The 24,054-nt window shown below is 36.7% G+C and overlaps 1 protein-coding gene across 7 annotated transcripts in view; it reads left to right on the top strand.

Moving 5' to 3' along the window:
* The window catches only part of LOC743786 (uncharacterized), a 67,456-nt gene that overhangs the window by 20,489 nt on the left and 22,913 nt on the right, over window positions 1–24,054 (top strand). For all 7 annotated transcript variants that reach the window (XR_010155863.1, XR_010155862.1, XR_010155864.1 and 4 more), the window contains exons 8-12: window positions 3,537–3,611; window positions 8,233–8,398; window positions 10,612–10,760; window positions 17,963–18,107; window positions 20,516–20,609. Coding sequence is in view for 4 of the 7 variants with exons in the window: in XM_054682358.1 (XP_054538333.1) it covers window positions 10,750–10,760; window positions 17,963–18,107; window positions 20,516–20,609 (250 nt within the window). In the remaining 3 variants the exon portion in view is untranslated. The remainder of the gene's footprint in view (window positions 1–3,536; window positions 3,612–8,232; window positions 8,399–10,611; window positions 10,761–17,962; window positions 18,108–20,515; window positions 20,610–24,054) is intronic.

Below are 24,054 nucleotides of genomic sequence, written 5' to 3' on the forward strand. Positions count from 1 at the left end.
ATATAAAATCTTCAAAGATTTCTGCTTGTGTCTTCAGCCTCATCTCTGTTACTCTCTTTTTCATTCTAAGCCCTAGCCACCCTAAACTACCAAAGGTACTCAAACTGCAATGCTCTCTCTCACCTCCAGCCTTTGCCTTTTGCCTGTATCGTCCTTTCTCCTGTTTCCCTTTCTTTGCCTCTCTCACTCCTACTTAACCTCCAGGTGTCAGACTGGATAACAGTTCTTGAAAGCCTTCTCTGATTCTCTTCTACCTCAGCTGATCAAGTGTCCCTTCTAAGGGATTCCATACCATTCTAGTTACTTTTATTGTAACACTTTTCATGCTAATTAATAATTTCCTACTCTTTCTTTCACCTTCACCATATTTCTTCCTTGAATAAATCTGACCTGTTCACTATTGTATTTCTACCACTTAGCACAGTGCCTAGCACACACAGTAGAAGCTAAAATGCTAAAAGGCCTGTGAATGGTGATGGAATTTTTAATCAACCTGAACATAGTTTTATTTAGACTGAGATGAAAACTCTTTATAAAAATTGATTTATCTTGTAATTTAATGAGCAATGACCATTCGGTATTTTGGCCTCCTTTATCTTATTTATGTTATCAAATTTTGCCAATGGAAATAGAGTGAACAGTGAACCTTGTAATTCGCTGAAGAAAATAATAATAAATTATTTAAAATACAATTTTGGGGTTTTGTTTAGTATTTATCATAATAATCTTTTTTATTCATTTCTCTCAGAGCTGCCAGTTAGTTTCAGGTAATTAAAATGATTTCAGATTCAGTGAAATTACTTGTTTGCCTTTAGATTGATTTCTATCAGCCCAGATAGCTCACATTAAAATATAAAGCAGGTGGGTAATCTGAAGAACATCCAACACAATAAAGTCACAAATGGAGTCTCATTGTTAGGGATTATCAATAAGCACTTAGCAGTGATTTTTCTGGTAATGACAGGTTAACTGACTTCAAAAAGGAAAGTAACAAAAACATGATGAGTTTCTAGGAATAAATGTTTTTTGAAGGTTGATGTGATATAGGCAAACATCAGTATTATTGACTAGAATTTGGAGATTCAAACTAGAGTGCAATAAAAGAAGTCTAAAGTAGGCCAGGTGTGGTGGCTCACATCTGTAATCCCAGCACTTTGGGAGGCTGAGGCAGGCAGATCACAAGGTCAACAGATTGAGACCAGCCTGGCCAACATGGTGAAACCTTGTCTCTACTAAAAATACAAAAAAAATTAGCTGGGCATGGTGGCACGCGCCTGTAGTACCAGCTACTCAGGAGACTGAGGCAGGAGAATCGCTTGAACCCAGGAGGTGGAGGTTGCAGTGAGCCAAGATCGTGCCACTGCACTCCAGCCTGGCGACAGAGAGAGAGTCTGTCTCAAAAAACAAAACAAAAAACAAAACAAAACAAAACAAAACAACAGAGAAGTATAGAATAGAGAGCAGCTTCACTACATGTTGAACATTTATTAAGCTCCCTTCCTGTAAAGAAGGCTGGGAAGCATCAGAGATTTAAACAGCCTTTGGCAAAACAAAATGAAACCCTTAGCAAATATTGCATCATATTTTTTGCAAATAAAAAATTTAAAAAGTGAGTTTTGTTGGCATTTGGCTAGTTGCCATTTCCACTGTAGACAGCAAAATCTTTAGAATGTATCAATTAGCTTATGTTAGGCTCAACAAGATTATATCTGTATAAGAAAAATTTTAATATTCCAAGAATCAGCAGTGCTGTAACATCAGATTTGGGCAACCCTAAAAATCCTTTAGTTTATTCTCCAGCACCTTTTAACAAAACCATTCTGTATTCACATTTTAAGTCTTCACAGTAGACCTGTTGTTAATTTATGCCATTACTTATCTGAAAGCAAGAAAACTGTTTTTCCTATCTCACATAAATCCTTTGTGTACACATGATGTTATCATACCACAACACATGAGTTACATTAGTATGATGTGCCTTTTTGCCCTCTGTGGGTTTCAAGGATGATAAATCTGCTAAATAAATAGAACGTTGCTACTTCAGCAGCCTGTTTCTTTTCTAGAATGGGCTCCAGAGTGGTGACTCCCAAAGCCCCACAGGCTGTTCCACAAGTTAGCATTGGCAAAACCAAGGGAAAACAAGGAACACAAAGAAAACATAGTCGAGTTTCATGATGAGACATTGTGCTACTTTAAACGATTAGCCTTTATTTTAACAGTGGGTTTTTTTGTATTTGGATTAACTAATATATCTTTTCATTTTAGAAGTGGATGATGAAATATATAATATTTCTATTGTTTTAGTGACCTTATTTGGAAAATAAGAAACTGTAAATTTGATGTCAATTGATTTTCTAAAATTTTGCATATTTATAAAATACTCAAATTGGAAACTACTGCTTTTCTACAGTGAATTTGTAATAAGTTAATTGAGTTAAATCTTGAAAAATCTGTGACTATATTTTATACATACATATATAAACATGCACATGCAAATATATGTATATATAATTATTTATGTTAGAAAATTTCATATAAAGAAAGGATATTTTAAAAATGTAAAATGATAAGCACTTGGTCCACCTCATACTTTCCATCAGTTGTTATAACCTGGTATCAATTACCTAGTAACAATATTTACTTATTAACAATTTATGATTACCTAACAATTTCTTCCAGTTTAAGTTTTGATTTCTCCTAGCCTGCTTTTTTTTTTTTTTTTGAGTTGTGTAGCCCTTTATTAGCAACTAAAATAGAAGGCATCTGTTGTACAACATGGGTAGTAATTGACTATAACTGGAAATCTATTATATTCTAATACAGATCATCTATAAATGCAATTTCTTTATTAAAAATCTTCCACCTTTTTTGTTTGTTTGTGTACAATTTGCAAAACTATTCTGAAAGCGGAATATATGTGCACAAGTTTGCAGAGTGCAAATTTAGGATATGGTAAATGCTTTACCAGTTACTTTCCAAAAGCTGTCTGCTGCAACTGAACCTTTACATTTTCATCTTTTTTGATCAAAATATTTTGATGCCAGCCTTCCTTCTACTGCCTAAACTATAAGGCATTTTTTAATGACCTGAAGGTTTTGCTATAGTTACTATGATGAATACCAGGGGGAGATTTATAGATCCACTGAACATCTAGATAAAATGGGTATGAGTATTACAGAACAATTAGACCCTGTATCTTTTAGCAATTACATGAAGAAATATCGTAACTATATGTGGAAGACTTCCCATTCGGGTGTTATTAAATGCTATCACAGATCTCCAGAAGAATGGAATGAATATGAGCTTTTCCTTTTTGAATTATGCCCAGTCAAGCCAGTGTAGAAACTGGCAAGACAATTCAGTGAGTTATGCAGCTGGAACACTCATGGTCCACTGAAGCTCTGAATCCTCAGGGATGCCACCTGCACATTCTCATACTCTGTCCAGGGCCCCAACCTAGCCTTTACCATGATACTGATCTTGGTTTGGGGGGATTTGAAACCTCAAACTAATAGAAATTTCTTTTTTTTTTCTAGTAGGTGTAGTCCTTCCTTAGCCTGCTTTTTAATGACTGCTGCTAAAGCCCTTAGCCTGCCTGTTTACCCTTGGAGGTAAGATCTTCTCCTCTGATTAGAAAAGTCAATCTCCCCAAGCATTTCTGCTTCATTGGTTTCACTCTACCACTGAATGGCTATTATGTGCCAGGCCTTGGGCCAGGTACTCAAAACTCTGTTAGACCAAGAACATAACTATTCATACCCTGGGGGAAAAAAGGGAAAAACTTTAATTTATCTCCAATTTAATCTTCCAAGAAGAAAATAAAAGCTTTTTCCTTGTATTTTCTCCCTGAAGATTGGAATATAAGGCAGGATCCATACATCTATGTTACGAACATACCATGGAATTTTTCTCAGTTTGTGTCTTGTTTCCCAACCAGTTATTCTTCATACTGTTACAGGAAAATCTCACTTCTTCTTCTGAAGCTGCCAGGTCAAGAGGGAACTGAAATAAATTTCCACTGAAAGAAACCTCTTGAAATGTTTTCCATAAACAATTCATACATAAACACACAAACGTTTCCCAATAGTTAACTCTGTGAAGTGTTCTCCAGCTTAAGAATCATTTCTCCTGCCAGGTGCAGTGGCTCATGCCTGTAATCCCAGCACTTTGGGAGGCCAAGGCGGGCAGATCACCTGAGGTTGGGAGACCGAGACTAGCCTAACCAACATGGAGAAACCCCGTCTCTATTAAAAAATACAAAATTAGCCAGGCGTGGTGACACATGCCTGTAATCCCAGCTACTCAGGAGGCTGAGGCAGGAGAATCGCTTGAACTTGGGAGGCAGAGGTTGCCGTGAGCCAAGATCGTGCCATTGCACTCCAGCCTGGGCAACAAGAGTGAAACTCCATCTCAAAAAAAGAAAAAAAAAAAAAAGAATCATTTCTCAGCTGTGAACTGTTTCCATCTTCCATGTCAGCAGGATGACTTTAGATATTTGTACTTTTACGCACTTATTTAACTAATACTTCATTCATTCTTATGTTATACCAGACTCTGTGTTTGACACGAGAGATACCAAGTGGTGAACAATATAGACAGGGAATCTACTATGGCTGTCAGTTACTTGGTAGTAGGTAATGACCAATGTGAAGAAAGAGTAGAAGAAAATGAATTAACTAGTCATTTGTTTGGAGAAGTCATTTCTTAAACATCTAAATTAGATTAGGCCCTTTTCCTACAATAAGCTCTTAAATAAACACCCAGTATACCTATATCATAATAGACATAACAGCTTTAATCAATTAGTTGTGAATTTGATGTAAGTTAGCATTAGATGCCTGATCTGTACACAGTGCCAGGAAGATAGAGGTTGCTTCTGTGTGTTCTCCACTCTGTTCTCAAGACCCAATATGATGTCTGGTACCTCGTAGTTACTCAGAAAATGCATATTAAGTTGATGGTAAAATCTTAGTCCCAGGAACAATAATATTTGGTTTCTTACATAGCACCTTCACTACCATCTGTCCAGTCAGGATAAGTAAGAATCATTTTACTACTATCAGGATCTCAAAACAGACTGAGACTTGGAATTGGGAGAAACATGAAGTTGAACATTTCAGAGCACCTGGCACCTGCCCCCCAAACCAAAGCTGTTGTCTAATTAGTCTGCTTGGCATAAAACTAGATTTGCCACTGCTCTGTAAAACTACTTTATTTCAAACAGACTACAAAAGCAGCATATAGTGATCACAGAAAAATTGGAAAGTTTAGAAAATTATATATTATATGTGTTTAAGATTTTGCTAGAGGTATTTAAGGCCACCCCTGTAACCTTGCTTTGTAGGTACTCATTATTGAGCACCATCTCATAGCCTCTTCATGCGCGCTTCACTTTCCCAGTGCCCCGTGCTTCTCACCACCCTATTCTACAAATGAATCTGCCCTTTTTTGATGCCATGTTCTGAATCTTCCCTTCCCCGACCCTCAACCGTTGGTTTCCATTTCCATGGGAATTGCTGATGACTAACAGGCTATTGTCAATCTAACCCTTATGCAGAAGCCCATTTACAAAGCTCATAAAAGCATAACTCTGAAGTGTTGAGAGGGTCCGGGGGCTCAGAAGAAAGGCATTTTCTTGCCTTTTCCAGCTTCTAGAGGTTTCCTGCATTCCTTGGCTCATGGCATCCTTCCCTCTTAAAGTTAGCAATGACCAATTGAGTTTTCCTCCATTACATCACTCTGACACTGACTCTTCTTTCTCCCTTTTACACATTTAAGGACACTTGTGATTACACTGGGCCCACCTGGAAAATTCAGGAAAATCTTCGTGTTTTAAAGTCAGCTGGCTAGCAACTTTAATTCCGTTGGCTACCTTACTTCTCATTTGCTGTGCAGGGTAACACAGTCACAGTTTCCAGGTATTAAGATGTGGACATCTTTGGGGAGCCATTATCCTGCCTAACACAGGAGGGTTTGTGAGTCCTCTAACATAGTTTTTTCTATTTTGCCTTATAAGACCTCAAGATTTTCCTTTCTCTTCTTTTCCTCTTCACCTCTGCATTAGGCAGGGCTCTCCAGAGACAGAATCAGTAGGATATGTACATATACATAAGCAGATATAGATACCTAAGAGGTGATGTGTTAGGGGAATTGGCTTAAGAAAGTATGGAAGCTAAGAAGTCCCACAACTAGCCACCAGCAAACTGGAGACATGGGGACGGAGGTAGCCTGGCTCAGTTCAAGTCTAAAAGCCTCATAATCAGGGAGGCCAATAGTGTAACTGTCCAGGCCCAAGACCTGAAAACCCAGGAAATCACTGGTGTAAGTCCTGGAATCCAAAGTGGAGTTCTGATGTCCAAGGGCAGAAGAGTGTACCCACTTAAAGCCAGACAGAATTTGCCTTTCCTCAGCATTTGTGTTCTATCTGGGACCCCAGCTGATTAGATGGTGCCCGTCATATTGAGGGTGGATCTTCCCCACTTTACCAACTCACACGACAATCTTCTCAGGAAACACCCTTACAGACACACCCAGAAGTAAGGCATTACCAGTTGTCAAAATATTCCTTAATCCAGTCAAGTTGACACCTAAAATTAACCATCAAAACCTCCTAGTTGCCAAAGGGTATGTCTCACTATTTTTTTTTGACTTTATTCTCTCCCAAAAGCTGTGTCTCAAAAAAGGCCCCTTTATATCAAGCCTGTGCTTTCACATCTTGCATACTTTGAAGTCTCTTCCCTGTAGCTCATGCTCTGATTTGCCTGAACACTTTCATGGTACTTTCTGATAGTTTTAGATCGACTTTAGGCCTCTTTCCTTTCCTGTCCTCCCCACAGTTTTCCTTGGTTTGCCCTAGTCTTACTGTGGGATAAGGCTGAAGCTGGTGCATGCGAGACATACCAAACGTTTAAATTCATGGTTATTTTGAAGTTTTACTAGTCTCTGTTCTCAAGATCTACTGAGTGCTTGGTTTTTCTGTAGATATACTTTCCTTTCTTTTTTGTTTTGTATCATTTTTGAAGGAAGTATAATATTAGGAGACTGCTAGGTAGGTCACGTCCACAAGTTCCATATTTTGATTTGATTGCACAATATTAAGAACATACTCTGCAAGAGGTATTTGTAAATGGTAGCCTTTATTTTTTAACAGCTCATGTTCCAAATTCCTTATTTTAACAGATCCTAAGACCTAAGAGAAACAAAAAAAAGTATTTTTAATTGTCTAACAACATGTACCAACTGCTTAGCTTTTCTTAACTGATATTAGTCAATTTGGAAGTTGTGCAAGAACTTTAGTCAATTTAAACCTTGATTGTTTTGTGGTTGTTTCAAAAGTAACTTACAATTTTGAGATAGATATTATTTTTTTAAAAAATCAGACACATTGTTGCTTTGTAGTCCATTGTATGGATACTGTTCTTTCTTTGTGTGATGGGGTACCATTGAAGCATTTTAATCAGAAGAGTGACTTGCTTTTAACAGAATCGCTGTGAGTGCTATGGAGTATAGGCTGTAGGGTGGTATCCTGAAGCAGAAGACCAGTAAAGCAGCAGCTGTAATGATACTAATAAATGTAGGGGTCTCATAACAGGCTAGCCATGAAGGGAAGGAAGGTGATCAGATTCTGAATACGTTTTGAAAGTAGAGCTCATAGGATTTCATGAGGGATTGGATGTGGGATTTGAAAGAAAGAGAGTAGTTGAGGATAATTCCAAGATTTTTGGCTTGAATAGACAGAAGATATGAAAGCAGCTGATTTGGACAGGAGGTTTAAAGGTATATTTCTGGAAGATTAAGATTGAGATGCATCTAAGACATATAAGAGGAATTTCAAGTAGGCAGGTGAATATATGAGTCTGAGATTCAAGAGAGAGAGAAATCTAGGATGGAGTTATAAATTTTGGAGTCATTAGCATATAGATGGTTTTTAAGGCCATGAGACTGCATAAGATCATTATCCAAATAAGGCTGAGTTGAGAGAGAAAGATGTTTAGAGGCTGAGCTCTGGGCATACTGAGGTTAGGAGCTGGTGGGGGATGAGCAGGGAACAGCAAAAGGGACTATGAAGTAAAAAGACAGCTGGTGAGGTGTAGAGTCCTAGAAGCCAAATGAAGAGAGTGCTGAAAGGAGAGAGTAACCATACTTTTCAAGTAAAAGATATAAGGACTAGGAATTGACCGTTGAATTTAGTAACCTGAAAATCATTAATGACCTTGCCAACTGTAATTTCAGTGGAGCAATGAACTGAAGATATTTGAGTGAGTTCAAGAGAGACTCAGAAGAGAAGAATTGGAGGCAGCAAACATAGACAGCACTTTTAATGCTTTTCTCATATGCTGTAAGACATGAAAGCAATCTATTGGGATGAAAGCTGAAAGGAGAAGCGGGACAAGAGAAGGTATCTTTTGTTTTTGTTTTCAATGGGAAAGTTACAGCAGGCTTATATGCTGTGGGAATGATGCAGTAAAGAAGAGATATTAATGATGGAGAAGGAAGAGACTTTTTGGTTTAATGACTTTAAGTAGAGATGAAGTGACAGACTCCAGTCCACAAATGAAGATGGAAGCACTGATAAGGCCTACTTATTAGAGGGGAAAGTAGAGTAAGTGGGCAGGTAGAGGTGAGTAGGTGGATACCTGCATGATAGTACCCTGTGGAAATCCTTTTCTCAATTTTTAGGCAAGAGTAGGTTGGAGGCAGAAATAAGGGAAATTAGAAAAAAAAGGAAGAACAACTGAAAATCATCTACTAGACTGGGTGGGATGGGGCAGGTTGGAGAATGGTTCTGAGAATTTAGTGTGACTGCCAGACAACACCTTGAGATGAGTGGTTATACATTTTGGAGTGAGACCAGTCAGCATAATGGTGCGTTTTTCTTTTTTTCTTTTTCTTTCTTTCTTTTTTTTTTTTGAGACAGAGTCTTTCTCTGTCACCAGGCTGGAGTGCAGTGGCACAATCTCGGCTCACTGCAATCACTGACTCCCTGGTTCAAGCAATTCTCCTGCCTCAGCCTCCCGAGTAGCTGGGACTACAAGCACCTGCCACCATGTCCAGCTAAGTTTTGTATTTTTAGTAGAGACGGGGTTTCACCATGTTGGCCAGGATCGTCTCGATCTCCTGACCTCAAGTGATGCACCCGCCTCGGCCTCCCAAAGTGCTAGGATTACAGGCATGAGCCACTGCGCCCGGCCTAATGGTGTGTTTTTCTTGAACCACATTTTGCTTCACAGAAGCAGGTACAGGTAAGTGAGGAGTTGAGAGTGCATAATAGGAACATTTTAAAATATGAATGCCTGGGCCCCACCCACTTTCAGATATTATTTGTTTAGTTGAGGAAGGGCCTGGACACTGGATTTTTTTAAAAGCACCCAAGATAATTCTAAGCAAAGTCAGAGTTGAGTTGCTGGAGTATTACATAGCTTTTGCCTAAAGCAGTTAGGAGTCTGGATCAATTGTTGTGAGTTATAAAGCTAAAAAGGTAAGTTTAGTTGTGTTTTATTCATTTTTGGATAATCTTGGCCTAGAATTTTTGGACTTGGGAAAGTTCCCAGGATGCTTAAAAAAGATAAGAGTAAAGAAAATGTATGACATTGGTTCTGTGGTTTATAGGCGCACACACACACACACACACACACACACACACACACGAGAGAGAGAGAGAGAGAGAGAAGAAAAGAAAGGAAAATGTCTAACATTTGTCATCTCTGTCCCTATCATGGGAAAAGTATCCAGAAAGTTTAGATGTAATATTTTAGGCATTTGAAAATTTTTAAAAATTATACTAACTTAGGCCAGGCATGGTGGCTCACACCTATAATCCCAGCACTTTGAGAGGCCGAGGCAGGTGGATTACATGAGGTCAGGAGTTTGAGACCAGTCTCTGAAGCAGTAAAGACTATGGGAGAGTTTACTATGATTTTGGCAGACAGCAATTTCTTAGTACACAAAAACACAGCTACATTCTTCTATTTTTGGGAAAGGAGACATACAACTTTCAAGTTTAGAGGACATTCGTTTTATCAGCTCATGAAGTTAAAAATTCACAGTGCTATCTATGTACACAGCAGACACTCAGAGCAGGATAGTTGGATCAATAAGTAAGTATACATATACTCCTTTTTTTTCTGAAAAGTTATAAAAAATTTGCTTTGAAATAAATATCTATTATTTATTTCTTGTTATGAACAAGGCAGAATTCCCAGTCTTCAAATCACAGGAGTTTTATTTGAGCAAACTTCAAGCAAAAATTGGATATCTTCCATTTTGCTTCTTTTTCTACAGAAGAGAAGCAAGAAACCAAATACTGGGGGATATACTGCACAAGTATAACTTCAAGAAACCCAAGCCAGTGCAAACAATTCAAAAAATAATGGAACCCGAAGACAGCGAACCTTCCAGGGATGCTATGGACATTTATCCCCTCTGCTAACATTGATGTTTCTGTAGTTGAGGTTCAGTTATATCACAGTTTAGACAACTCCCTAGAAACAATGATCCCTGTTAAAGCTGCTCCAGGAGCACAGGAATTCCTTTGATGAGCTCTAAGAGATTGGTAACAATACCTCCTGAAGGGCCGTGTTGCTAGGTAACAGCTTGTTTCCTTGGTCACAGTGAATCCGTGGAAGACCCCCAAAAGAGGCTGCAGATTCTTGGTGGACAGCTCTCATATCCCCTCCAGGGAAAATGATGAAAAATGTCTTCAGAAAAATAGCTTTATGAAGGCAAGAGGACTTTTTGCACCTGCAAGACATGTCTGAAAGGTAAGAAAATTAAATTAAAAGTAAACTTCATCATTAGTTGAGCTAGAGAAAAAAGCCAAACAAACGTAGATAGTGTTACCAGATTAAATTTCCTTTAGAGACATAAAGTCATGCAGCCTACATTACTGATTATGGTTGCCTTAAGAGAGAAGCAAACTCAAATGCCACCGTCTCCCCTAATACCTGGTTACAAATGCAATGCAGTTTCTGTGATCATTGTTGTGATGGAGAGAGGTGGGCTTACTCCTTTAGTAATGGTATGTCTAAGAGACATAGGACTCTTCAAGAAAGCATTTGTGATTTTCATGAAAAAAATAGGCAATATCTATTACTGTTTCAGTTTAAAAGAAATTACTATCATAAAAACATGACTTATACCAGCTCATTAAAGCCACAAATTAGATTAAATAGAGGCCCAAACCCAATGTTTGTTTCCTCACTCCTAAATTTCACAGCTGTCTCATAAGTGTTTCTCAAACATGCTGATAATTAAACAATATACAGTTGGAGGTTTGCAGGCTTCTTGAAAATTTTTTTGTTTTTATATTTTATATTAGTATATAACCTGGCTCTCACTTTTTAAAAACTGATATTTGCATCTTCAATTTTCAAGACTAAGTACATCGTGGTTTCATAAAAGTGTACAAAACTTATTTATAGCTTCCATTTACTACCTATAATTAAGATATGAATTGTGTTTAGGTAAGGGATTAGAATATCAAAGGAGTGATAGAAATTCTATTGTTTAGCCAATTCTGTATATCTCAAACAGTGTCAAGATACTTGATTTTAACATTGAAAATTAAATGTGTATTAATTTCGAGAAATTAGCATACAAAACAATAGTTTAAAATGGGTAGTAGTTCCGTGCAGAATTGTAAACTTCATTTTTTCTCTACTTAATAAAACTCTTTTAGTACACTATAACAAAAGGTTTATTTGTTCAATATAAAATGATCTTTACTATCAGCATTATTTTTCAACTAGTAAATCTTTATAAAATGATTTTAGAGATAGCCTAAAAGAGTGATACCCAGGATACGACTTATTTTTATTTATTTATTTAATTTTATTTTTTATTTTTGGATACACAGTCTCACTCTATTGCTCAGGCTGGAGTGCAGTGGTGCAATCTCGGCTCACTGCAACCTCTGTCTCCCAGGTTCAAGAGATTCTCATGCCTCAGCCTCCTGAGTAACTTGGACAACAGGCCTGCACCACTGCACCTGGATAATTTTTGTATTTTTAGTAGAGACGGGGTTTCACCATGTTGTCAGGCAGTTCTTGACCTCGTGAGTTCAGACAATCCACCCACCTCAGCCTCCCAAAGTGCTGGGATTACAGGGGTGAGCCACCACACCCAGCCTACACCCAGGATACAACTTAAACTTTAATCTTCAAATTGTGAAAGGCAAAAGGAAGGAAGGAAGGAAGGAAGGAAGGAAGGAAGGAAGGAAGGAAGGAAGGAGGGAGGGAGGGAGGAAGGAGGGGATAGGAGGGGAGGAGAGGAGGGAGGGGAGGGGGAGGGGAGGAGGGAGGGGAGGGGGAGGGGAGGAGGGAGGGGAGGGGACGAAGGAAGGAATGAAGGAGGGAAGGAGGGAAGGAGAGAGGGAGGGGAGGGAGGCAGGGAGGAAGGAAGGGAGGGAGGAATGAAGGAAGGAAGGGAGGGAGGGAGGGACAGAAGGAGGGAAGGAGAAAAGAAAAGTTTCTTTGATGACAGTATTTCTTCAATCACATTTCTGCACATCATGAAACAAGAATCTTATTCATCCCACCTTCCTAAAACACTGTCAGTTTCATTTGGCATTTTATAGTTTTATTTCTGCTAGCAAGATCTACCTCAATCCCATATTTTCTTTTAGTATCTATATTCTTCTAGCTCATAGTGCTGTATGTGGTTAAATTTGCAAAGCTGTAACAACATTGGGAATAGTAGATATTCATCAAGTATTGAAAACCACCTAAGCTGCAGCTATAAATGTTGTTACAATAAAGCTCTAAAAGTTTCTAAATATAATTTCATAGAGGGAACATAGAGATAGTTCAGCCTATCTTCATTGGTTCTGTTATTTGAATATATCTTTTGCTTCTATAAATGTCAGTGAACCCACTAGTAGCTATTGGAGTTTACAAGTTTTACCTCTAGAGAAGTATTATAGGTGTTTGTTCTTTTACTTTTGTTGTACCTTAGTTTGGTGGCCTATAAATGTTTATAAGAATATTTATGGGGCTAAAATAATAGAGACCTGCAAAGTTTATGAGAATAAAAATTGGGTCACATAAAATCTGACTCATTCAGACTGAGGTAGAGAAAAAGCAATTGCAATTGTGAATTTTTCAAAATTGAAATTTATTATTGTATGCTTTTAGAATCAACAATCTAAATCATTTAGGACACATCCGTTGAAATTCTAGGCTTTGGGATAAGTGAAATATTTTTGGAATATCTCTAAAACACCTAGCTTTTCAGAATAGTTCACTGATAAATAATTATTTACTCAATTTACATGTTTACTTCCAGCAACTTAATTTAAAGCTATCAGTATATAGTAATAATCTTCAAATTAAAAAATCTAGCAAATTTGCCAGTGTAGAAATTAACAACTTATAATATCAAATTTCTTCCTGACTTTATGATAACTCCATTGAGAATTCTTTCAATTATCTCATTACCATGTCTGGCATGTAAAGAGTACAATCATGACCCATTTTACAAACAAAACACAAGCATAGAGAGGACAGAAATTCTGGGTTTTAAATATTTTTAAAAATGGTCTGAGAAATCAAAGAGGCTGAATTCACATTTCCTTTCATCCAAATTTAATGCTATAGAGTTCATAGTAATTCTATTCTAGCCCATGCCTCAGAAGTACCTGGCTTTGGTGAGATCCCACTGAATTTGAGACTCCAGCTCAATATTTTTTTAGAAGGAGAAGGAGGCTGAGAGATTGGAAAGAGTGCCCTTTGCTAACTGAAAAATAAAGTTGAACATGCTTTACTTCCTTCTAAATACAAAGCCCTCATGTTGAAGCAATGAACATAAATGGAACATTTAGAAACCGAGTCACATGCTATACTATTTTGACAACCCTACATGTCTTAAAGGAGCCATGGCCTGTGTATGATGTGTGCTCAACATATCTTTATGCAACCTAAGAGCTCAACTTCACCTTAGAAAGTGGGCCATCTGTCACTTCCTCCTTCACTCGCCTTACAAAGTTACATAATCACCAACTTGGCATTTTAATTAAACAGATAGCAACCGTTGCTGCAGACAATGTATGAGGCTTATAAAGTTGTGATTGTAAAGAACATTGCAATCTTCTGCTGAAAGGGCTCATGAATTGATACATTATATTATTGTTGTTCATCCAGCAGTCTCAGCTCACCTGATCCTTTTTGTTATCCATTCTACACCTTTTTTCAACCAAGACTAGATGGCCAATTCAGATAACGCCAGCTATTTTAAAGACACTATAAATCATGGTTGACAAATGCTGTACAGTTTTAGCCATGGTACCTTCTCCATGGCAGCTTTATATTGGAACATTAATAAAATTAATTCCTCTTTCATAAAGGTTTAGATTTGTAATTTATGATAACTGTTTGTTCACTGCAGGCAGAAAGATTAAAAATAAGTAAACCAATATACCAACTAAACTGCATTTGTCTGGTTTTATTTTCTTTTGGGAAGGGGAGATGGGAGCATTTAAAAAAAGTTTGATGTTATCTGGAATGGCGTTCTCATAGGTTCTACTACTGAAGGCTTAACTTTTGTTTTCAATAAATAATAACTGCTTGAATTTACATGTTCTATTAACTAGTACAATTATATGTGTTTAAGTGAAGTAATTAAAATAAGAAAAATCAATATTAATGATTTTTCTTAATAACAACTGCACCCTAATTGTGATAGATCTCTTCAGTAATTTAAGAAGTGACAGTAGTTTATCTGCATCTTGCATGAATTCTAGCAGTTAAGATCACTGGTCATTTACTAATGTAACTTGAGCAAGTTACCCTCTCTCTCTGTGCCTAAATTTCCTCATCTTTAAAGTTGAAATAATGTTATTCATTTCACTAGGTGATTGGAATGATTAAATGTGTTAATTCATGTAAATCTCTTAGTATAATGCCTACCACATAGCAAATGTCAATAAATGTAAACTGTAAAAGTATAATTTTAGTAATAGCAGCACTTGTCATTATAGCAGTAATATTACAAAACAAAACACCTTATCCCTGAGGCACAGTCCACATTATCATCTGAATATTAAAGATACAGAACTGAAGAGCAGAGATTATGCTAAATGCCTTGACGAGGGTCATAGTAGTCACTGGTTTTCAAACTCCTAGGACTTGCAGTTCTTGCCATTTTGACTTCAATGATGTGCACATTAAGGCAGTTGTAGATGGAGAAGTTTGAGTGAGTTATATAACCTGGAAGGTACCATGTGTTTTGTTTTATTTTTAAAACTAAATGATCAGAAATGATCTTGTTTTGCTGAGATTTCTCCAAAGGAGCAGACTGAAGAAAAATCCCATATGGAATTTATAACAGAAGTGACAGAACTAAGATTCTGAGAATGTCCCGGAGGTTTTTAACACAAGCTCCTCCCAGCACACTGCCCTTTATCACTGTACCCTGATGTGGTGTCTGGAGTAATACAAGAATGAGAGAAAAGGATCCAGACTTTGGGGCCGACAAGCAGATTTCACACTCAAAGACAATCCGACTAGTCGTCTATTGATTGGAATTTTCTTAGCTGAAACACAACCATTCTTCAATTCATTTTTCTGTCCATTCTGAAAAAAATGAAATGCATTGAGAGAGAGAGAGAGAAGAAAGAGAGAGAGGGAGAGAGGGAAGGAAGGAGAGGAAGAGACAGAGAGAGAAAGATGGTAAGGGTGTTAGCTGCCTACTTACTTGTATTACTAAAGTTTTAATTACCTTCTATTATTAATAAATGCCTGGTCATTACCGGGATGATGCCATAAAGAGTTCTAGTTTAAACCAGAAAGAAATCTAATGTAAACTAAGATGATGAGATAATTTTCACTTCTACTTTAAAACTTAATTTCACCTTGAGGTTGTTAGGCTTAGTCTTGCAAAACTACACAAGAAGGTACAACAAAAACCCAATCAACTGGGTCTTTCTTATCAGATCTTGTAATTATGTGAACTTTATTTTCCTTGTGTCCTACTTTAAGGAGATTATATAAGCAAGATAAAACCATGTCTCATACTTTAGAGGGAGACTTCCAGGTTATTCTATTAACCCAACCCCTCATTGTGTAACCATCGTTGGAGTTTGTAATCACAAGACACAAGTCACTGAAGAAAGATTTATCCATATTCATTGTCCTTATTTTTCTTATTTTATTCTGGCATAAAATGGCTAGCATATTTTAGTAAAGACAAATGAACCCAAAAGTCAGTTAAACTTTCACTCCTGTTAATCCTCTGATATAATATTCTCTTTCCCCTCAATTTTTTCTCATAATTACTGGCTAAAACTCCAGGTTTAGATGGCAGGATTTATCTGCTTTAGGAATAATAAAATTCAGAAATTTTGAGTTTGTTTCTCTAATGTTTGTTAATTTGTTTTTATGACACGATGCTTTTTGATAATTTCAAGAAATAATATCCAAACTGTTAAAGAATTGCTCAAGTGAGACAGAAATGAGATGCATATATGTTTTGATTTTTTTACATAATTAAGACCAAATTCTTGACTTTTGAATTTAGTGGCAGAGAAATAATTTTCTTCTTGATCATAGGTCATTTTTAAAAAAATTTAATGGCACAGTAATGATATTTTAGAATATGAAACTTTTTAAAGAACGATGCTATTTTAGAATATAATTATTGTGCTCTTCTACTGTACTAGCTCAGTTAATAAGTGAAAAATGAAAGATGTTTCTACATTGTACTTCATGAAGGCAACCTTAATAAACAAGAAGTGTGTAGTTTCCTATCAGTGAAATTACTATTAGAGTCATAATAAATGTGCTGAAAATATAGAATACTTTCTCTTAAGATTCTTGGAGACTGAAAAATAATCTACCAAGAGAAAAAAAGAGACCGTATCTATAGAAAGATGTCATTTCTAGTTTTACTTCACACACACAAAAAATTTAGATTAAAATATTTTAAAATTATTGGCTTAACATAACGTACAGCATCAATTACAGAAAAAGAAACTTATCACTATTTCTAAGGAGAAAGGGAAAAGTGTAAGAATAACAATGAATAATAAACCAGAGAATTAGTATAAAATATATTTTACATCTCAGTGGTGTAAATATAGGAATACAAGGAGAATTGGACTGTTGTTACGTGAAAGGGTTGAGTGCCATTCCAAAGTGAGTAAAATTGATTAAAGAATCTGACTTTTTAAGTCATTTGCCACTAATCTGAGGAAATATAATAGGCTTGGGGAAAATCTCGGGAAAATTTAAGTTCCAGAATCATGCAGAGATTTTAAGGATGGCTGTAAGTGCCAGATCTGCAGCTGTAGCTCTACTAGGAATGATGTTCCAACATCAACATGAGGCCTGTACTCCTTGGTATCTTATAAGCATGTGTGTGTGTGTGTGTTTTCATGTATACTATTAGATGCCTTTTTCTAAGACACACAGTCTATGCAGCCACCCTTACCTTTGAGGAGAATTTGTCTTAAGAGACCATTAGGCATAAAAATTTGCTTAGAACTATGAAAAGAGGTAAAAATCCTTCTAAAATCTACGGTATTATCTTTCTTTTAGGGGAAAACTTTATGCTTATAATTTGTTGTTAGTTGTGTTTTTTTTTTGGTGTTTTTCTTTTTTTTTTCTTTTAGACGGAGTCTCTGTTGCCCAGGCTGGAGTGCAGTGGCATTATCTCAGCTCACTGCAACCTCTGCCTTTCGGGTTCAAGAGATTCTCCTGCCTCAGCCTCCCAAGTAGCTGTGATTACAGGCACACACACCACCACACCCAGCACATTTTTATGCTTTTAGTAGAGACGGGGTTTCACCATGTTGGCCAGGCTGGTGTCGAACTTCTGACCTCCAGTGATCCCCCGGCCTCGGCCTCCCAAAGTGCTGGGATTACAGGTGTGAGCCACTGTGCCCAGTCTGTTGTCGTTTTAAACAAGGATATTTACATTAAAAAGCTTTAAAACACATATATGAACACTTTAAGAGTTTTCTTTTACTCAGCTCCACAGGTCAAAACACAAGTAGTCAAGAGATTTGTCCATCTAATTCATCATACTACTCTGATCCAAGTGAGACCCACACTGGGTCAGCTCCATCAAGGAGAAGAACATTCCACCCACGTTTGGATTCTGGAATATCATCCTTGGTAATTATTTTTAATTAACTCTTTACCTGATGATAATTTTATAGAACATATTTTATTTGATACTCAACGTTTCAAAATAAGTGTATTAGCTGTTTATCCCTACCCTTGTAATTGTGAGAGGAGAAATGAAAAGTTGACACTCTCATTTCCAACTCAAAGAGTAAAAAAGAAAGAAGTTGGATTGGAGGAAGGAAGATTAAAAAGGAGGAGAAGATGAGTAGAAAAGATAATGACCATTAAAGCCAAAATGGCACTCCTTCCTTTCTCCTGCTGAATGCAAATTCTGTCTCTATTCTGCGATTTCCTTTCCTTTCTTTCTGGAATTTCCTTTGTCTGCAAGATACATTTTTCTTTCTTCCTGAACTCACCACTTCTAAGACATTCTCTCTAAGCCATCTAACTGGAATCATACATGCCTTTTCCCCCTTCCCTTCATACATAATTATTCTAGCCATCCCTCTGGCTTAAGGTGAGTTATTCAAACGTCTACCTACCAAATTACAGAAAATTAGTTTTTCAAGCACAATTATCATGTTTTATTCAACTTTCTATCCCCAGTGTTTAACAGAATGCCTGACATATAATGTGGTAAAATATATATTTTTGAATAAAATGCAATGAAGCATGCTAGCATCAAAAAATATTTATTGAACAATACATTAACCAATTGGCCCATCAGAATTAAAAAAAGGAAAAATTACAGGGCAAGACACAAATATTCGCTCTTCCTTTAGGAAGAAACAACTGTCACACAGCTGCACCACTCTGACAACCTTACACAGAAATACATAAAAACATGCAGCAGCTCATTTTCCTACAATGTCAGAAGTTCCAAAATCAACCACTTAGCTCCTTAAAAAATAAACAGGTTTTTGTACAAAAGTAGATGTCTGGTGAAAAATGAAAACTTTCCTCTCAAATACAGCTTTAGCTTAGAACAATTTTTCTTTTCCCAGCACGAGCCTCATAAAATAGCACAGAGGCAGTGGGTGTGGCAGCCCTAGGTAACTTAACTTCCAAGACATTTTTATTCTATAATAGAAGCAAGAAAAGAAAAATTCCAAACTCACATAAGGTGTTGGGAAAGAGGCTTCCATAATTATATAAACCGAACAGCCAAGAGTAGGCTGTGGGCTATATTCCTTAGTAATCTAAAATGTTTTGTGTTTATTGTTTTCCTAAAAGAATAGTACAAAAGGATGATTTCATTCCTTGAAAGCACATTAGCAAATCCTCAGAATATCTCCAAGAATTGCTCAAGCATAAGTTAACTTTTTAGTGTTACTGATAACAAGGTAGACAGCTTTTGTTACTAGTTCTATTTTTTAAATGAAGATATTGGGATATTTATTGGAGCAAGGCCAAGGTCATTCAGTGAGGAAGTAATGCAGCTAAAATATCAAAGTTAAATTATTATTAAAAAGCCAGCTCTTCTCAACTTATTTTGGGGCAGCACTTGCCAAATTCTGCTCTAAAGAACAGAGTATTTGTTCCAAATACTTAACATTTTTTAAACTAAATATTCTGAGTTTGTACACGTGTTTAACTTTGGCTAACAGAAGAATGAATCTATGGTGTAAATATTTAATATAATATTCTTTTCAAGTAATATGCCTTTTGTTTGTGTTAACCTTGAAATAATAACAAGTTATATAAAACACTGGAATTTTGATTGACTACAACCTCAATGTTAGTAAACAATTAAAATTGCCCCAAATGTGATCTTGGTACATGTTCTAGTCAGTAACATACTGTCCAGAACAAGATAACTTTACCTGAAATATTTCATTCAGTTTGATCTACACATTTTCAGAGCAATGTCAGTAAGTTGAAACTCTTTCCAAGAATAACCACCAAAATATTTACTAATTTATAGACCATTATCTATGAGTAATAATTGAATGACTTAGGAAGAGAATGACAAATATAATTAAACATTTAAAACAGTAAGCATACGTGGAGGGATTCTCTGTGCAGCCTTAAAAAAATACAACTTGTACAATTGGAGCAAGTTAGAGGGATTATGTAATAAGCAGGGTCCATGTAATGAAGACATTTTAACAATTAGAACTGTTATAAATGGAATGAGACTGTTCATGAGATATTAAAAAATATTAAAGGATGATTTATATAAATTGGTCTAAAGGGGATCATGAATGGGTACATATATTTATTCATGCTGTCATTTACCATCAAATGTAAATCAGTTGCAGGTGTTGGGGATGCAAAGTTGAATAAGAACACATAATTTAGATTGGATAAGATGATTTCCGTGAGCACACCATTAGATATTTGGAGTTCAATTTGGCTAAGTGTTTGGCATGGATTTGCATTACTTTTACACACGGAAGCAAAAGAACTACATATTGCCAGATGATATAGTGTTTCTCTTCTCTCTTGTTTTAAAGCTTCCATCAGATTCTTGTAAGTACCTCACTTGGCACAAGATAGAACAACATGGCGTTCAAGGAAGTCAACTGCGTTGCCCAAGAGTAAGAGAAGGTAAAAGAATAAATGTGTGCCTTTTTCGTGTACATCCTGTGAGTAGAATTTTTTGTGGATTAAAAGACATTACTTGAAGAAAAAAAAAAGACATCATTTGGAGGTAAAATTTTCCTTTTTCAAGACCATAGAATTGTTGATAAGTGAAGCCACCTTTGAAAGCATATTCTTATAACTGATTATATAAATAACATTCAGTAATAAATATTGGAAAACATTGAAAGATAAGGAAGAACCCGTAACTGACTATCCAGAATAAACACTGTGACTTTTATTTCCATTTACTTTTTACACACACAGACATATATGTAATTTTTATTTCTTAAGTTTTTTCACTTAACAGAATGATATTGTCAGCATTTCTTCCATGCCATTAAACATTACCCAAAACATACTTTTTAAAGCTTGCATAATTTTCCATCATATTAATATCATTAAATATATTAAATATATTTAACCAATAATCTTTGTTGGAAATTTAGTTTATTTACTATTTTTTATGATAACGAATAACACTGTCATTTCAACTGATGACTTTAAGTTGACTTAATTCTATATTGGTTTTGTCCAACAACATCAAAATAGAATCTAAATGCGTTCATCAGCATTCTCCAGAGAAATGGAACCAATAAAATACACCTCTCTCTCTCTCGATATATACATCTCTCTATATATATACATCTATACATCAAGAGAGAGAGATATATATATCTAAAGAGATAGATGATAGATAGAGAGATGAGACTTATAGGAATCACATGATTATAGAGACTGAGAAGTCCTACAATACACCATCTGTAAGCTGGAGAAACAGGGAGGCCAGTGGTATAATTTGGTCTGTGTCTGAAGATCTGAAAATCAGGAGAGAGGATAGTGTCACTCCATCAGGGTCTATCAGGGGCCTCAATGGGTTGCATGATGCCTGCCCACATTGGTGAGGGCAAATCATTGCTCAGCCTGCTGATTCAAATGCTCATCTCTTCCAGAAATGCCCTCACAGGCTGTGATGGATAATTTTAGGTGTTCAATTGATTGAATTAAAGAATAACTAGATAAACTGGTAAAGCATTATTTCTGGGAATGTCTGTAAGGGCATTTCTGGAAGAGATTGGCATTTGAATCAGTGGATTGAATAAGGAAGATCCGCCCTCACCCAGTGTGGGTGGGCACTATCTAAGTGGTTGAGGACCTAGGGGGAACAAAAATGCCGAGAAACAATGAATTTGCTTTCTCTTTTGGAGCTGGGCCACTAATCTTCTCCTGCCCTTGGATATAAGAACTCGAAGATCTCTGGCTTTTGGACTCTAGGACTTATATCAGCAGGCCGCCAGATTCTCAGGCGTTCTCAGGTCTTCATCCTCAGACTGAGTGACACCATCAGCTCTCCCGGTTCTTAGACCTTCAGACTCAGACTGAGTTACACCACTGGCTTCATGGGTTCTCCAGCTTGCAGATAGCATACGGTGGGACATCTCAGCCTCCATCATTATGTGAGCCAATTCCCATAATGACCCCCCTTTCATCTGTCTATCTATCTATCTATCTATCTATCTATCTATCTATCTATCTCATATTGGTTCTGTTTCTCAGGAGAACCCTGACTAATACACAGACATACCCAGGAGTAATGTTTCACCTGTTATCTGGGTATCCCTTAATTCAGTCAAGTTGATACCTAAAATTAACCATCACACTAAATAAACCAGGTAGTCTCATTTAACATTTTCACACAGCACTTTAAATTTTCTGGAATAACTATGTTTTGCTATTATTATTTTATTCTATCAGGTTTTACAAGGGTAATAGTATAACAATCTGAATAACCGCCATCTGCAGTCCTTGATATACATAATGTTTGATTTCAATAAGCAGCTTTCAATAGATTATAAATTCTGTAAGAACAGAGGCCATGCATTTCTCATGTCTTTTTTTGCATCCACAAAAGCCAATGAAATAATATTAGACATAATTCCTGCTTCAGTGAGTGGTTTAGTCTCCAGGAAACATCAAATCTTCGCTATCTTCCATCTATATTAGCAGATTTGCAGTAATATTGTATATTGCACAATTTTACTGTTGATTTAGGAAAAGTGGCTTTAGGTCTATTCATCTGCTCATTTTCCCTCTCAGTGGATCCCCACATGATGCTTGTCTTCTTTCACTCAAACTCAGTTGGCAAAGGAAGGGGAACTAAAATAGCGTAATTTTCTTATACTTTGAGTAAAATATGTTCTTATGCTTCAACTCTGTCAGCTCTATTTGCAGCCAAGCACTGACTCCTATTTTTAAAATGTGAGTAGATAGTACTACTAGGGATAAATTAGAGTTGTCCTTTCGGGACCTTGGGAAGATTTTTTTTTTTTTTCCAAGGGTGAGAAATTGTGAAGAATTAGGAAGGAAGGACACTAAGAGAAGTGGTGGCTGAGGGTGTCACATGTGTCAGGAGTCCTCCAGCAAAAGGAAGAGAGAGCTACGTCACAGGCTAAAGCAGGAAGGATTTAATTTAGTCCTTAAGCTTTAGCGTGTGAACAAATCATCTTGAGGTATGTGAAAAGTCAGATTCCTGGGCCCTACTCCCACAGAATCTGATGTAAGGGATGGCACCCAGAATCCAGATTTGTAAAAAATTATCACAGGGAATTCTGTTGTAGATGATTTGAAGGCCATACTATGAGAAACACTGGTTTAAGAGGTATGAGGAAAGGGAGAGAAGAAAGAAATTTGAATAGGAAGTGAATAGACTGATAAGTAAAAATGCTAGCATGAGTGTGTGAGTGCAGGGGCAGGTGGTTGATAATTGTGGCAGCCATCATAAGGCAAAAATCATATTCTGAGCACAAGTGCTAGGTTGGGGTTTAGAGAGAACTACAGAAACTGGAGATGACAAGGAAATAAAATGCGAGGGTAAACCGAAAATGAGCTTGTGCAGAGAATGACCAAAGTTCTCCTTCTCTCCCTGACTTAAGTGGCCAGGTTATGTGCTGGGGTCATCACTCAGCAAAACCAATCCAACGTAATGACCATGGTGGCCATTCATGCAGAGGACATCATTGCTCTGCAGAGATAAAAGCACATTTTCCTCCTGTAGGTCATTAACAACACCCAATCTCTTGTAAGTGACTAGTCATAAAAGGACCAGAGCGTGATCTAGGGGATGGAAAACATTTGAAAAAATCCCATCTCCTCAAACCAGGGAGAAATAGATGTCCCTCCTTCATTGCTCTTAATTTTGTTTAAGTTTGTTTTGTGACATGGAGAACAAATGCTTTTCAAAAGCACTTTGAGAAGAATTACCCTCCTTCTAGATTAGATCTGGAAACACCCATCAAAGCTACTTCAGTTTATCTCAATTGCCTCAATTGTACATTCAGAAAGAGCTCATTAGACAGGAAAGGTTATCTGGTGTGTGATAAACAGCAATTGCCTAAGGCTTCGATTGCCAGAT

This window comes from Pan troglodytes, chromosome 2 (genome assembly GCF_028858775.2).
Source record: "Pan troglodytes isolate AG18354 chromosome 2, NHGRI_mPanTro3-v2.0_pri, whole genome shotgun sequence".
Classification (NCBI taxonomy): domain Eukaryota; kingdom Metazoa; phylum Chordata; class Mammalia; order Primates; family Hominidae; genus Pan; species Pan troglodytes.